Source organism: Heptranchias perlo, chromosome 20 (genome assembly GCF_035084215.1).
Source record: "Heptranchias perlo isolate sHepPer1 chromosome 20, sHepPer1.hap1, whole genome shotgun sequence".
NCBI classification, from domain to species: domain Eukaryota; kingdom Metazoa; phylum Chordata; class Chondrichthyes; order Hexanchiformes; family Hexanchidae; genus Heptranchias; species Heptranchias perlo.
In genome coordinates this window covers 40,803,720-40,816,140 of record NC_090344.1, presented here as the reverse complement: position 1 = coordinate 40,816,140, position 12,421 = coordinate 40,803,720, and the positions used below count along the sequence as shown (strand labels likewise).

The following is a 12,421-nucleotide window of genomic DNA, read 5'->3' as shown; positions in this document are numbered from 1 at the left end:
AACCGGAAGTGGGCGGGGCGGGTCGGATGGGGCGATTGACAGATGAATGGGGCCAATAGACGGATAGGTCCGTCAGGGAAACCGACTTGTGATTGGACGGCCGCTCCCTCCTCCAGCCAATCGGTTTGCGAATCCGCGAAGCTGCTGGCGAGTGGGGGCGGGGTTTGTGCTGGTTTCTGGTGTCGGTCGGCCCGGGGCCTGGGCCTGGATTTTGCCGGATCCACATTCGCTGATTGGGAATATGGCGGCGGGGGAGGGGTTAGCCGGTCTGGAACGGTGAGTGCCAGGAGGAGAGGGGGGAGCCTCCCGCGGTCCGGAGGTGACCGGGGGAGGGGAAGCGAGGCCCGGAGGAGAGAGAGAGAGAGCGGGCGGGCGGGCCTCCCCCAGTATGGAGTTGACTGGGAGGCAGCGAGGCCCTCTCGCCCTGCAAGTGACCGGATCCTCCTTCCCCGCACTTTAAACACGGAAGGAGGTCCGGTCTACCTGTACCAGTCTCGTTCCCCTTCCCCCCTCCCCTCTCGGTCCCCTTCCCCCCCCTCCCCTCTCGGTCCCCTTCCCCCCCTCCCCTCTCGGTCCCCTTCCCCCCCTCCCTCTCGGTCCCCTTCCCCCCCCTCCCTCTCGGTCCCCTTCCCCCCCTCCCTCTCGGTCCCCTTCCCCCCCCTCCCTCTCGGTCCCCTTCCCCCCCTCCCTCTCGGTCCCCAGCCCCCATTCTAGTGTTACTCGCCCTCCAGGATTCCCCTGCCGTCTCCGGCATTCATCTCTAGGAAGATGAGCAACCTGATAGAAAAAAAATCACAGCAGCGTTTAAGAAAAAAAGTCACACGACAACGCAAAATCGTCGAGCAGAAATTGATAGCCAAGTTCGGCACCCATGAGGACGGCCTCAACCGGGATCTTGGGTTCATGTCACGCTACATGTAACCCCACCAGCGAAAAAAGAGTTATCTGTTTTTAATACAACTGGACATTCTCTCTCTCTCTCTGCCTTTCGGGTCTCTTTCTCTCTGTCTGTGTAATTTGACCCATTGTGTATTCAGCATACTGGGACATACTGTTTTCCGTGGCTAACCTGTCTGAACACCAACTACACCTTTGATTGGTGTGATGGTGTCCCAGCCTAATATAAGATATGATGTGGAGATGCCGGTGATGGACTGGGGTTGACAATTGTAAACAATTTTACAACACCAAGTTATAGTCCAGCAAAATGCTGGACTATAACTTGGTGTTGTAAATTTGTTACATATAAGATATGCAATTTGAGAACCTCTCATTCACTCACTCACCTGACGAAGGAGATAATCTCCGAAAGCTTGTGATTTTAAAATAAAATTGTTGGACTATAACCTGGTGTTGTAAGATTCCTTACATTTGTCCACCCCAGTCCATCACCGGCATCTCCACATCATATATATGCGGTAATTTTCAAGGAATCCGACACTCACCTGACGAAGGTGAAAGCCTCCGAAAGCTTGTGATTTTCAAATAAAACTGTTGGACTATAACCTGGTGTTGTAAGATTCCTTACAAGAAAAAAAGTGTAATTTTTTTCCACCTTATTTTCTTGAAACCTTTATTGGAGGCAGGAGGTCTAAGATAGTGAATCTCGCTGCGACTGTGTCTTAAAATCCAATCTCAGAAAAAAATAGCAACCTTTCCATTACACAAACCAACCAACTTATGATGCAACCTTCCAGGAACACTTCCAACCACAGCTGGCAACCCTGCCCTGTTCCCTTTTAAATTTTCCTTTTTTAAAAAATATATATCTGCTTCCTTTTAAAGTTATTATGGATTCTGCTTCTGTTGATGAAATACCACAGTAACTCATTTCTTTGTTTGACAGTATTTTCCCTTAATTGTTTTCTGCAGGAATTGTTGGGTGTGCTTTGCCACCGACCTGGATGATCGATCTGCAGAATGGGTAAGCCCTTGTCGATGTAAGGGATCTACAAAATGGATCCACCAGGCATGCTTACAACGATGGCTTGATGAGAAGCAGAAGGGGAACAGCACAGGCCGGGTGGCATGTCCACAGTGCAATACAGAGTACTTAATTGTCTTCCCAAAGTTAGGTACGTAAGGAGACTTTTGCCTTAAAAGGCTAAAGAGTTACTTTTTCTTCTATTCATAATGTATTTATGTACCTATTTTGACCCCTCCTGTCCAGGTTCTATGGGTGCCATGCACGCTCAGGTACCTTGCCTAGGAGGCCATTCTTCTTGCATAAGCCTAAGATCTCTCCAAAAAGGTGGCTTCATTCCAACCTCAAAAAAATAGCAACCTTTCCATTACACATACCAACCTAAGAGGGTACCAATTTAGTAATACAGTCCCTTCTGCGTGATGTACACAAAAAGCGAAATCGTGGCTTGTCCCCGGGTCTCTATCTCTGGATCATTGTGATTTTCCCGAATGCTCTGGACTTGATTTGCCTCTGCAACATATCGGAGTAATTCAGTAAGTGTTACGTGTCTTCGTTATAGAGCTAATAAATTCAGAAGCATTAAAAAGGGCTGGTGGCATCTTGTGAACATTATGACAAAGCTTCCAGAAACAGCTAGTGAGCTTAATGTTTTATAAGTGACGCCTTTGTAATTAATACTGTTTGCTCGATTATAGGTGTCTGCCAGTGTTTAGCATGGACGGTATAAGTGGTGGGGACTGGACCAGGGTTCTTGCTCCTGGTCCCCATCCAGTGACTCCACTAGAAAATAAGTATGTGTGAACATCGGTTATGCTCATTGGGAGGTCCCCATGGTTAAATAGCCTTTCACTCACTGCCTGGGTTCACAGTTGAAGAATGGCTGCTTTGACCGGCTACTGGTATGGTGCTAGAGTCCGTGGAAACGTACTTCAGCAAGAGATGCCACCTTTAGCAGAAGAGATCGGCAGGGGAAGGGCAACCCAATCTTGTCGCCACATCATCACCACTTGACTAATTCCATCTTCTCTTCTACTCTATTCAGCCATGATGGTGGCCTGCACTTTGGGCCTGGGCCCTTCAACCCACATTTCTCCATTTAAAAAATAAATCCAAAAGACATTTTCTGAAGTATAGAGTGTAGTTTTAATTCTAACAGAGGACACCCCACGAGAGAACGGGTTTTATTCCTTCGGGGTAGATTGTTTTTAAAAGGATCGGCTTTCATATCCCACTGGTTGTAGTGTACCTACATGTGGCTGTGTGTCGTGTTACACGGCCATAGTTCACGCATTTTTTCAAAGATAAACTTGAATGATGGTTCTGTGCTCTGGATGTCAGCCCATCAAGTTTAAAAAGAGCAAGAGATTAGGTAAATTAAGGAGTGATTGGGTGACAACAAGGTTGTGTTGTAAAGACCTTTACACTGCAGGATGCCTCTAGGTTTAAATTCCATACCGGGGTTTGCATGTATAATCTAAACTAACACACGATTGCAGTGCTGAAGGTGTCATCCATCAGAGGCAGCATTAAACAGAGGCTCTGGCTGCCCCCTGATATTTCTAAAGCAACTTGCATTTTTATGGTGCCTTTAATGTAGAACAATATCTCAAGACACTTTACAAGGTGTAAGGAAAGATGGACACTGAGCTAAAGGAGGAGATATTAGGAGGGGTGAGCTTGATCAAAGAGCTGGGTCTTAAAGTCAGAGAGAGAGGTGGAGAGGCCAAGTGGTTTAGGGAGGAATTCAAGTGTGGGAATTCGAGAGTTAGAGTAGGAGACTCTGCAGTGGTGAGTCTTAATTTCAGAAAGTGAAGTTGCTAAGAAATGGAAGGGTTTAGGCTTGCAAAATTGAATCTCAAGAAGTACAAGAAAGTCCAGAAAAGCGCTGAGCACAGTAGCGCCAATAAGTTAGTGATGAAAAAGAGAGAGAAAGATGGTGAGATAAAGATCTTCTATACTGTCCAAACTCCTGAAGAGTTTAAGCATTCACAACAGGAGCCAGCAAAATGAGCCTTGCTTTCAAAGCAATAAGGATGCACGGAGGAAGGGAAATTTGTGTAGTATGGTGTATTTTGCAATGGGTGTTATTTTGAAGATTTTTCTGACGTTGGTTCTATGACTCTGTTCCTCAGGTCCAGTTGTGTACTCCTTGCACCAAGTTGATCGCATTCTGTCCAAAGCCAGCCCCTTTGCAGCAGCCAGCATCGTGGTCGGGACTGTGTACTGGTCGGCAGTGACTTACGGAGCAGTGACTGTGATGCAGGTTCGCCGACACACCGTCAAACGTACCTTCTCCGGAGCCAAGAATTGTTACATTACTGCCCACTTCATGCGAGTAATCGTTACGCAAAACCCGCACCCCCCCACACAGGGAATCCTTCAAAAAGCTGGTCTTTGGCCAGTTCAGTTGGTAAAGGCACCCGTTGTGTAGACAAGGAATGCTTCAGGTGGCCAGTGTTGAGTTAGCGGAGTGCAGCTGGGGATTACAGTTGATCTCCATGTCCCGAGGCTGGTGACTCTTGCTGTCGGGTGAGAACCAGATCAAACTTAAGTCTGATGCCCACATGGCTGGATAGCTATGCTGATTTGTCAGCGTCATTAGTGGACACGTCACAACAAGTTCCCAATCCTTTCACCCAAATAAATTGCAAGTCCTGTAATCATGGAGCAAATTTGTGCCTCCACTGTTATTTACAAAGAATTTGAGTGTCGTGTTGTTGATAGACGTCAATCAATCTGATCTTCAGACTCCAATGTGAAAGCTTCATAAATGTGCTGTGCTCTTTTCCCCATATCGTAGATCAGAGCAGGAACCTGCACATCCACTATCCTGCCAGTGCAGATTGGTGGCATTCCTGAAGCAGGCAAACAATTACTTCCATTCCAGCTAAAGCAATGACTTGCTGAAATCAGAACTTTCTACTGAATGATAGAGATGATGAGTAAATTCTTGCAAGATTCACTTTGAGCTAATGTTCAGCTACAAAAACGTGGGGTGACGTGCAGAGAGGGGAAAAAGTGTTTCTGAATGTAGCTGGTACAGTTGCTAAGACTCGGGTGTTGTATCTCTGGGACCTAGTTTTGAATCTAGCCCAGACTGAGATTAAAGTTTCCACTGCCATCTGACTGCAAGAGTATCTTCATGACATGGGTTTGGGCCAATTGTCAGCCCAGTTCCTCGTGGGCTTGGCCCATAGCTGAAAATTTACATTAAATTGTCAACCTCGCTCAGTTGGTGATCTGAAATTGGGGCAATCTAGAGGGAGCTTGACTGCATCTCACCATGCTGTTTCTGAGCTGGGAACTCTGGGTTACTACACTGGATGACTGCAATGGCAAAGTTCCCTTCATGAGCACTGGCATTCCTCACCCGTGAGCATCAAATTCACAAGAAAATTCATGAACCAGCTATGGGTCATTACATAGCCTGTAAGCTGCATTGAACTGTTCCAAGCACCTTATTGCCAAGCAGCAGCCCCTGCCTTGGTGGAGGGGGGGGGGGGTGTTGGGTTTGTTAAATGAATGTCTTAACTAGCACAACAACTTTCATTTTGTATAGCACTTATAATGGAGAAAAGCATCCCCATGGCACTTCACATGGAATGACATCATAACATGGATGATGAGCAATAGGAGGGGATATCAGGAAGGGTGGCCAAAAGTTCGGTCAGAGTGGTGGGCCAGGATGCTCCTATAGGAGGAGAGGGAGGCGGAGCGGAATTGCCAGGCATGGGACTTGGACAGCTGAAGGCGTAGCCGCCAATAGCGGGGTGAAGGGAGGAGGGGATGCGCAAGAGGTCAGAGTCAGAGGAATGGAGAGTTCTAGGGCTAGAGGAGGTTAGAGAGATAGGAAGGGGCGAGGCTATGAAGGAAGTTCTATTTTAAATTGGGTTATTGGGTGCTAATGTAGGTTAGTGAGGACGGGGTGATGGGTGAGTGGGACTTGGTGAGGGATAAGATATGGATTTGTTAAATAGGTATCTGGCTGGCACAAGTCAAACATCAAAAACAGTTCTTCATGCTCATTCGTTCTATGCAATTGCAGTAACTTCCTAGGCATTAAGGCATTGCATGTATATGTATGGCAATCATTCTTTCAAGTGAGACAAATATAGTTCCCAAGTTTCAGATGTGAGCAGTTGAAAAAATACTGAAATATTGCAGATAAGAGGACCAAAAGTTTTATCTATTTAGAAATCTTTTCTGCAAATGAAACATTAAATGGGTTTATCTTGAGGTATTTCTTATTTGCTCAGCGGGTTGAGCAATATCACGAGAAGGACAAACAACAATAGATGGGAAGTCTTGTGAACTTCTTTGTCAGCATTGGGTGGGATGCAGAGCAGTGGAGGCAAAAACTCTGCAACCATTCAAGAGGCAGTGGGGGGACGGAAGGATGAGCGAGAGGGGCTGAACGACCTCGCCCTCATCTGCACTAATCTTCGTGATTGTCAACAAACAGGTCGTGAGGAACACTGTTGAGTAACTCGGTCTGCCTTGATCTATCTGCAGGTTGTTGGACACAAGAAAGGTCTGGACCTGATGGAGCGGGCAGACCCACTCTTCCTGCTCATGGGGCTGCCCACCATTCCAGTGATGCTTATTTTGGCCAAGATGATCCGGTGGGAGGATTTCGTGCTTCGCATGTGGCGCAAGTACTCCAACAAGCTGCAGGTTCTAAGCAACATTTTCCCAGGTGAGACCCCAGCCTGTCTCCCAGTAACACTGCCCAGAGTTGGTCCCTATGGCAGTGCTGTCAGAGGGCACTCACAACAGACTGGAGGCCAAGAGATTTGAGATTATCCTTTTCAGCCCCTCCTTTTTCATTGCTAATTTTCCCTGCCACCTGTATAATTTTTTTTTGGAAGTAGTTGATCTCGTGTGGTGTTTACGGACAAAACAATCTCTGTGGCTCCAACACTTTCTCTTTCCTTTTCTCTATGTTTGATTCCCTTTCATTTTCTATAAGTCTGTTCTCGTGTTTGTCTCCCACTGTTTCTGTATGCCTCTCACACATCTTTTTCACACTCTCTCACACTATGACCTGGAGCCACACTTTGGACTCTGGCCCTGTGATGGTTGTAGAGCTGGTCTTTCCTCACCTTGGATATGAAGGTGGGAGCTGCATTTGGGATGGGAGATGGAGGGGGGCCAGGGAGAGAGCAATGGGTCGGAATCTGAGCTGGGGTAAAGGTCTACCTCATACAATCGTTATCCTGTCCCTGTTGTACTGGTGCTTTCGGGAGCGACTGCAGCATACATGAAAGAGATCAACTGGAAGGTGGGGCTTGGGACTGGGAGCCCAAGTGAAAATTAACTAAAGAAAAAAAAATGACATTAGTGAAAACAAACAAATTGAATATTAAAGCGAGCCGACACATCCCAACAGGAAGTGACATTGGAGTGAACATGCACATTGTAGGTGGAAATCAACACTAGTCTGGTTGTGGGGAGGTTAGTTGTGGCTGGTAGAATGGCTCATATGACACTGTTCTGTCGTGTTGTGGGTGTGGTGAAGGGCCGACCCGTCCATTGTGCTCATGTCGTGTGACGTTAGAAGCAATCATTTTCTAATAGAGGTGGAGGATGGCACCACGATTACTTGAAAGTGGTACTGGAGACCTGACCCAGGACTTGGTGATGGGGGGATTGGGGAAAAAAAAGAGTACATGGGGCAAATAAAATCCAAGGTCTTGCAAGTTACTTTTGTACATGAAGCAACAACTTGCATTTATATAACGCCTTTAACATAGTAAAACATCCCAAGGCGCTTCACAGGAGCGTTATCAAACAAACTTTGACACCGAGCCAAATAAGGAGATATTAGGACAGGTGACCAAAAGATTGGTCAAAGGGGTAGGTTTTAAGGAGCGTCTTAAAGGTGGCCAGAGAGGTTTAGAGAGGGAATTCAAGTGGTTAGGTCCAAGGCAGCTGAAGGCACGGCCGCCAGTGGTGGAGTGATTAAAATCAGGGACGTGCAAGAGGCAAGAATTGGAGGATCACTGAGATCTTGGAGGGTTGTCGGGCTGGAGGAGGTTACATGGATAGGGAGGGACGAGGCCATCAAGGGATTTGAAAGAAGGATGAGAATTTAAAAATATTAATTAGCAATCTTACTTAGAGAGGTCAAAGGACAGCTTGGTGAGGGAAATACACAGGTACAGCAGAAGTCCCAGTCTCAGATTGGGTCTGAGGCACATTGCTGGGCAGAGTGGAAGGAGCGTCATGTGCTATACCTGACCGGAGGGTAGTTGATTTAAATTGTTTCAAACTACGTCGAGAATCAAGCAATACAGACCCCCCCCCCCACCAGAGAGAGTGTGAGTGTTTTTTTGTGTGGGCCATTCAGGTTGTGTTGCTATTAATGTTTTTGCGTTGTGTAGGTTTCGGATGCCCCATTCCTCGTATACCAGCTGAAACCAGCTACCAGAGTGATCACATGTCCGTCTCTCGCATCCTGTGTGGCGCGCTCGTCTTTCCCACAATCTCCAGCATGGTTGGGAAACTAATATTTAGCAGTGTGAGCTCCAACCTACAACGAACTATTTTGGTGAGTGTGCGCGCGCGCTGTTCTCCTGCAGTTTTCTCCCCTCCTCTCCTTAAGGTGGTGACTTATGCTGGGGTACAGTTTCTGTGATTGCTCTGCATCATCTACAGCTTTGAACAGTGACCTTGAATGAGGCTGGCTTTAAGGCCTTGCATTCCTTCTGTGCGATTGGAGCTCTGTTGGTAGTGCCCTTGCCACTGGTGTGAGTCGTCCAAGCTCAACTTCAAAGCTTCGGCACATAATCTAAACTGATGCTGAGGGAGCAGCGCAATGTTGGAGGTCCTGTCCTTCAGGTAAAATCCTTAAACCAAGGCCCTATCTACATGTCTCAGTTCAAGTCGATGTTAAAAGATTTCATGGTACTCCTGGAAGGAGAGCTGATAGTTTTCTCGGTTGCTGTCCAACATTCCTTCCTCAACCAACACCACCAAAAATAGATTAGCTGGTCATTCATCTCGCTGCTGCTTGTGGGATCTGCTGAGTTCACTCACAAAGCAGTTCATTCTGTGAAGCGCTTTGACTTTTTCCTGAAGGATGTGATTAGGCACGATATAAATGCTGAAATTTTGGATTCTGGATTGCACTTTTTAAAAAAAAAACGTGAATGGTAATTTAGAACACTGCAAGTTTTAGGAAGAAACTATCAGGCCCAACAAGAGCTGTAAAGATTGCAGGAATCCAAATGGAGATGTTTTTGTAGTTGCGACATAGTCACACGCTTGGGGTATCGCCTTGCATCAAAAGCAGCACAGTTAAAACCAGCAATCTGTTCCCGATCACTGTCCCCTAACCTTTGCTGAGAAGTGCCTTAGATGTCATGTAAACATAGGGTCGCATTTGACTGTGATGCTCTCTATGGTTGAATATCCTGTCCATACTCCCTATATAGGCTCTCACGTGGTGTTCTGGTGGAGAGGTACGAGTGGTCACTGGAGCTGGCTGCACAGTTTCAATGTTGCAGTTTGTTATGGAGAAGTGAGCTCCAACAGCAGAGTGCCTCAAACATCCCTGGCTTGCCTCCTAACCCCACTCACTTCGAATCTCCCTCAAGCAGTAGCCTGCCTCAGAGAGAGACCGAGACTGAATCCCTTGGGGGTTCGGTGGGGGATAAGGCACAGGGTCTGTCACAAGCTTCAGTACATCGAGGATGTCTGTTCGAAATCCAATCTCTTGAGCTTCCTTCCCAACACCAACCCCCCACTGTATCAGTGGTAAATTTCTGGCCTGATGTGATACTGACCAATACAGACCAGGAAGGTCCCTGTCTCCATCCCTGGTCTGTGCTCAATCATCTTACCTCAGCTGGGGCAGGAGTAGGGGTGCTGGGTTAGGGAGAGGAAAAATCAGCCAGGATTCCTGCTCCTGATGGCTCTCTAGTGACTCTTGCTGGAAAGGTGGGGGGTTGGGTGAGGCTCCATTGGTAAAGTCCCCACAGTCGAATATCCTGCTGCTACTGACTGTCCAGCCTCGCATGACGTACGGCAACTTGGGGCAAGGTACTGGAGGGTGGTTGATGCCTGCGGAACCTGTACCCCATTCAGAGTCAACGCCTTCAGGGGAGGAGGGGAAGAGGGAATAAGGAGAAGCAGAGTTGCTGTGTTTTTCTTTGAACGTGTTATGACTGATGGTGGAAGTGTCGAGCCTAAATTAAACTTAAGACAGGCCTCAGTGAAATCAGTTAGACTGGCCAACAGCTCCAAGGAATCTCTGTATCCCTGGGCCAATGGTTTCTTTAAGTGATCAAACTAAACCTAATGTTACATCAATTAAAAACAGTCTCAAAGCTGAGGGACAGCTTCAGCCACAGAATATGCTTAGGAATTCAAAATTATGAGGAGTTTTTAAAAAAGGTGGTAAATGGGCAAAAGCTATTTCCACTGGTTGGTGAGTTGGTAACTCAAGGGCATAAATTTAAGACCAAAGCAGAAAAATGAAGGGAGAGGTAGGGAGAAATGTGTTATGACATGGAATGCCCTGCCAGAAATAGTGCAGGAAGCAGAATTCATAATAGCTTTTAAAAGGGATGGGGAGAAATATTTGAAAAAAAAATCAAGGCGATGGAGCAAGAGTAAGAGAATAGGACTGTGGAGAGTTCTTTCAGAGTGCCAGCATTAGCATGACGGACCGAATGGCCTCCTTCTGTGCTGTAAAATCCTATGATTGTAATGGGTTTTTTAATTCTAACGTTGCCTGTCCATGGTGCACTTCACTTCCCAATGCAGATTGGTCAGCTGTGCATGTTCAGGATTTTCTGTTTTAATTTCTCTCTTTTTGTAGGGCGGGATTGCCTTCGTTGCTATCAAAGGGGCTTTAAAAGTTTACTTCAGACAACAGCAATATCTCATCCAAGCAAACCGGCGGATTCTCAACTACCCTGAGCGGGGTGAGGAACAAGAAGAACTGCAAGCAGGCAACGAAGACTCGGGGAGTGACTGAAGCACAGAGGGAGGGAATCATCAGCTGAGATGTGAGCAGGTGCTGCGTTGGGATAGACTTTTTTCCTTCCTACTCTCTGGCCCACTAGAATTGGCACTCAGCATAATCCTACTAAGGGGCCATCACCAAATACACAGACAGCCAAGCACCGGCTTGGAATCCAGCTCATTGCTGGGTTTATCCAACAAGAGTCAGTTTTTGCAGGACAGAATATTTCCCCCACCTTCTTAATTGGCATTTCCTTATTTCATTATTTTTACTGCTTTGTTAATTTAGGTATTCCTTTTTAAAAAAAAACTTTAGACTACTGCCACTCAGTAACTTTCTGCTAAAGGCCACCAGCCCAACCAGTGTCTTGCTCAAGGACTATTCTAAGGAGTGCTGCACCATGGAGTGGGAGGACGTGGGTCTGCACCTGCGATTGCCACACACACAGCTCCTGGTTTCAAATGTGCCGCTGTGGGTAGTTTCCCCAGGGAGATGAGGCACCTCCTCACCAGAGGAGAAATACCATAGGGCCCATTCAGTGGCTGTGTGAAAGCTGGAATATCCTGTCTCCCATTAGCATTTTCATGCCCTTGGCTGGAGAGGGGACAGCACTGACTGTCGGCTCTGTCAACAACCCACAGCTGGGCAGCCGACAAACGGACGCACTCGGAGCAGCAAATTTGCCAACAGCCACCGGCGTAAAGGGGAGGTGGGGACGTGAGTGGTCCCCAGGTCACGTCAGCAGTTTGGACTCCCAGCGATTTTTGTGTTAAGTGAAAAATCTTTGCCAGATCCTGCAATATATCAGGCCATAAGGAAGAGTGGAAACATGGTGACAAGAGGTTGAAGTCAGCGTTTAACTGGAGCTTCGCAGGCTTCTGCTCCACAGAGAGAAAGTTTTCCATGCTCGCTGCAGTAGCTAAAACAAGCAGCACAAAAAGGTTAAAGCAGCCTGGGCTTACCTCACGTGTTGACCCTTTTAACCCTGTGAGGACCGCAATAGAGTTTGTGCATCAAATTAAGTGACTTGATTTTATAAATAAATATATATATATATCTGTGTATGTGTTTTAAAAGTAGAATATTGTAGATTAGAAAACTTGCTGAAGCCTCGTTAATTGTTCTTTTTAAAATCTGCAGAAAATAATTTATTTTTAATGAAATTTGGTTTGCTCTTTGCAGTGGCAACAGTCACGATTGCTCTGAAATGTGTTTTTTTTCTTATTCATATTTAGCTGTTTGGAATAATTAAGCTGGAAAATCGGATCATCAATATTAAGTTCCATTTAATAAAAATGCCACCTCTGAATTGTTGCCTGTTTGTGATTCTGGTAAATTCCAGTCAGTCAGAGGGAGTCTTGCCATCATGGCCATGTCTAATCCCTGGACAGTTCCAGTCTTTTTTTGCTTTATTTCTGCGAATTACTTTCAGCTCAGCTCCCCTCCCCTCCCCTCCCCGAGGCTGGTATGACAGTTGTGAAAACTTAAGTGTTCCTGGTCTGCAAGAATTACAAGGCCTGTCA

The 12,421-nt window shown here is 46.5% G+C and overlaps 1 protein-coding gene across 1 annotated transcript; it reads left to right on the top strand.

Annotated features, from left to right (window-relative positions):
• The first annotated feature begins 159 nt into the window (after nucleotides 1–159).
• Nucleotides 160–12,207, top strand: LOC137335740 (E3 ubiquitin-protein ligase MARCHF5-like). The gene is made up of 6 exons (XM_068001068.1): nucleotides 160–276; nucleotides 1,873–2,075; nucleotides 4,060–4,190; nucleotides 6,440–6,623; nucleotides 8,311–8,477; nucleotides 10,752–12,207. Exons 1-6 carry the CDS (start codon nucleotides 242–244, stop codon nucleotides 10,908–10,910), a joined length of 879 nt encoding a protein of 292 aa, XP_067857169.1. The 5' UTR covers nucleotides 160–241; the 3' UTR covers nucleotides 10,911–12,207.
• The last annotated feature ends 214 nt before the right edge of the window (nucleotides 12,208–12,421 follow it).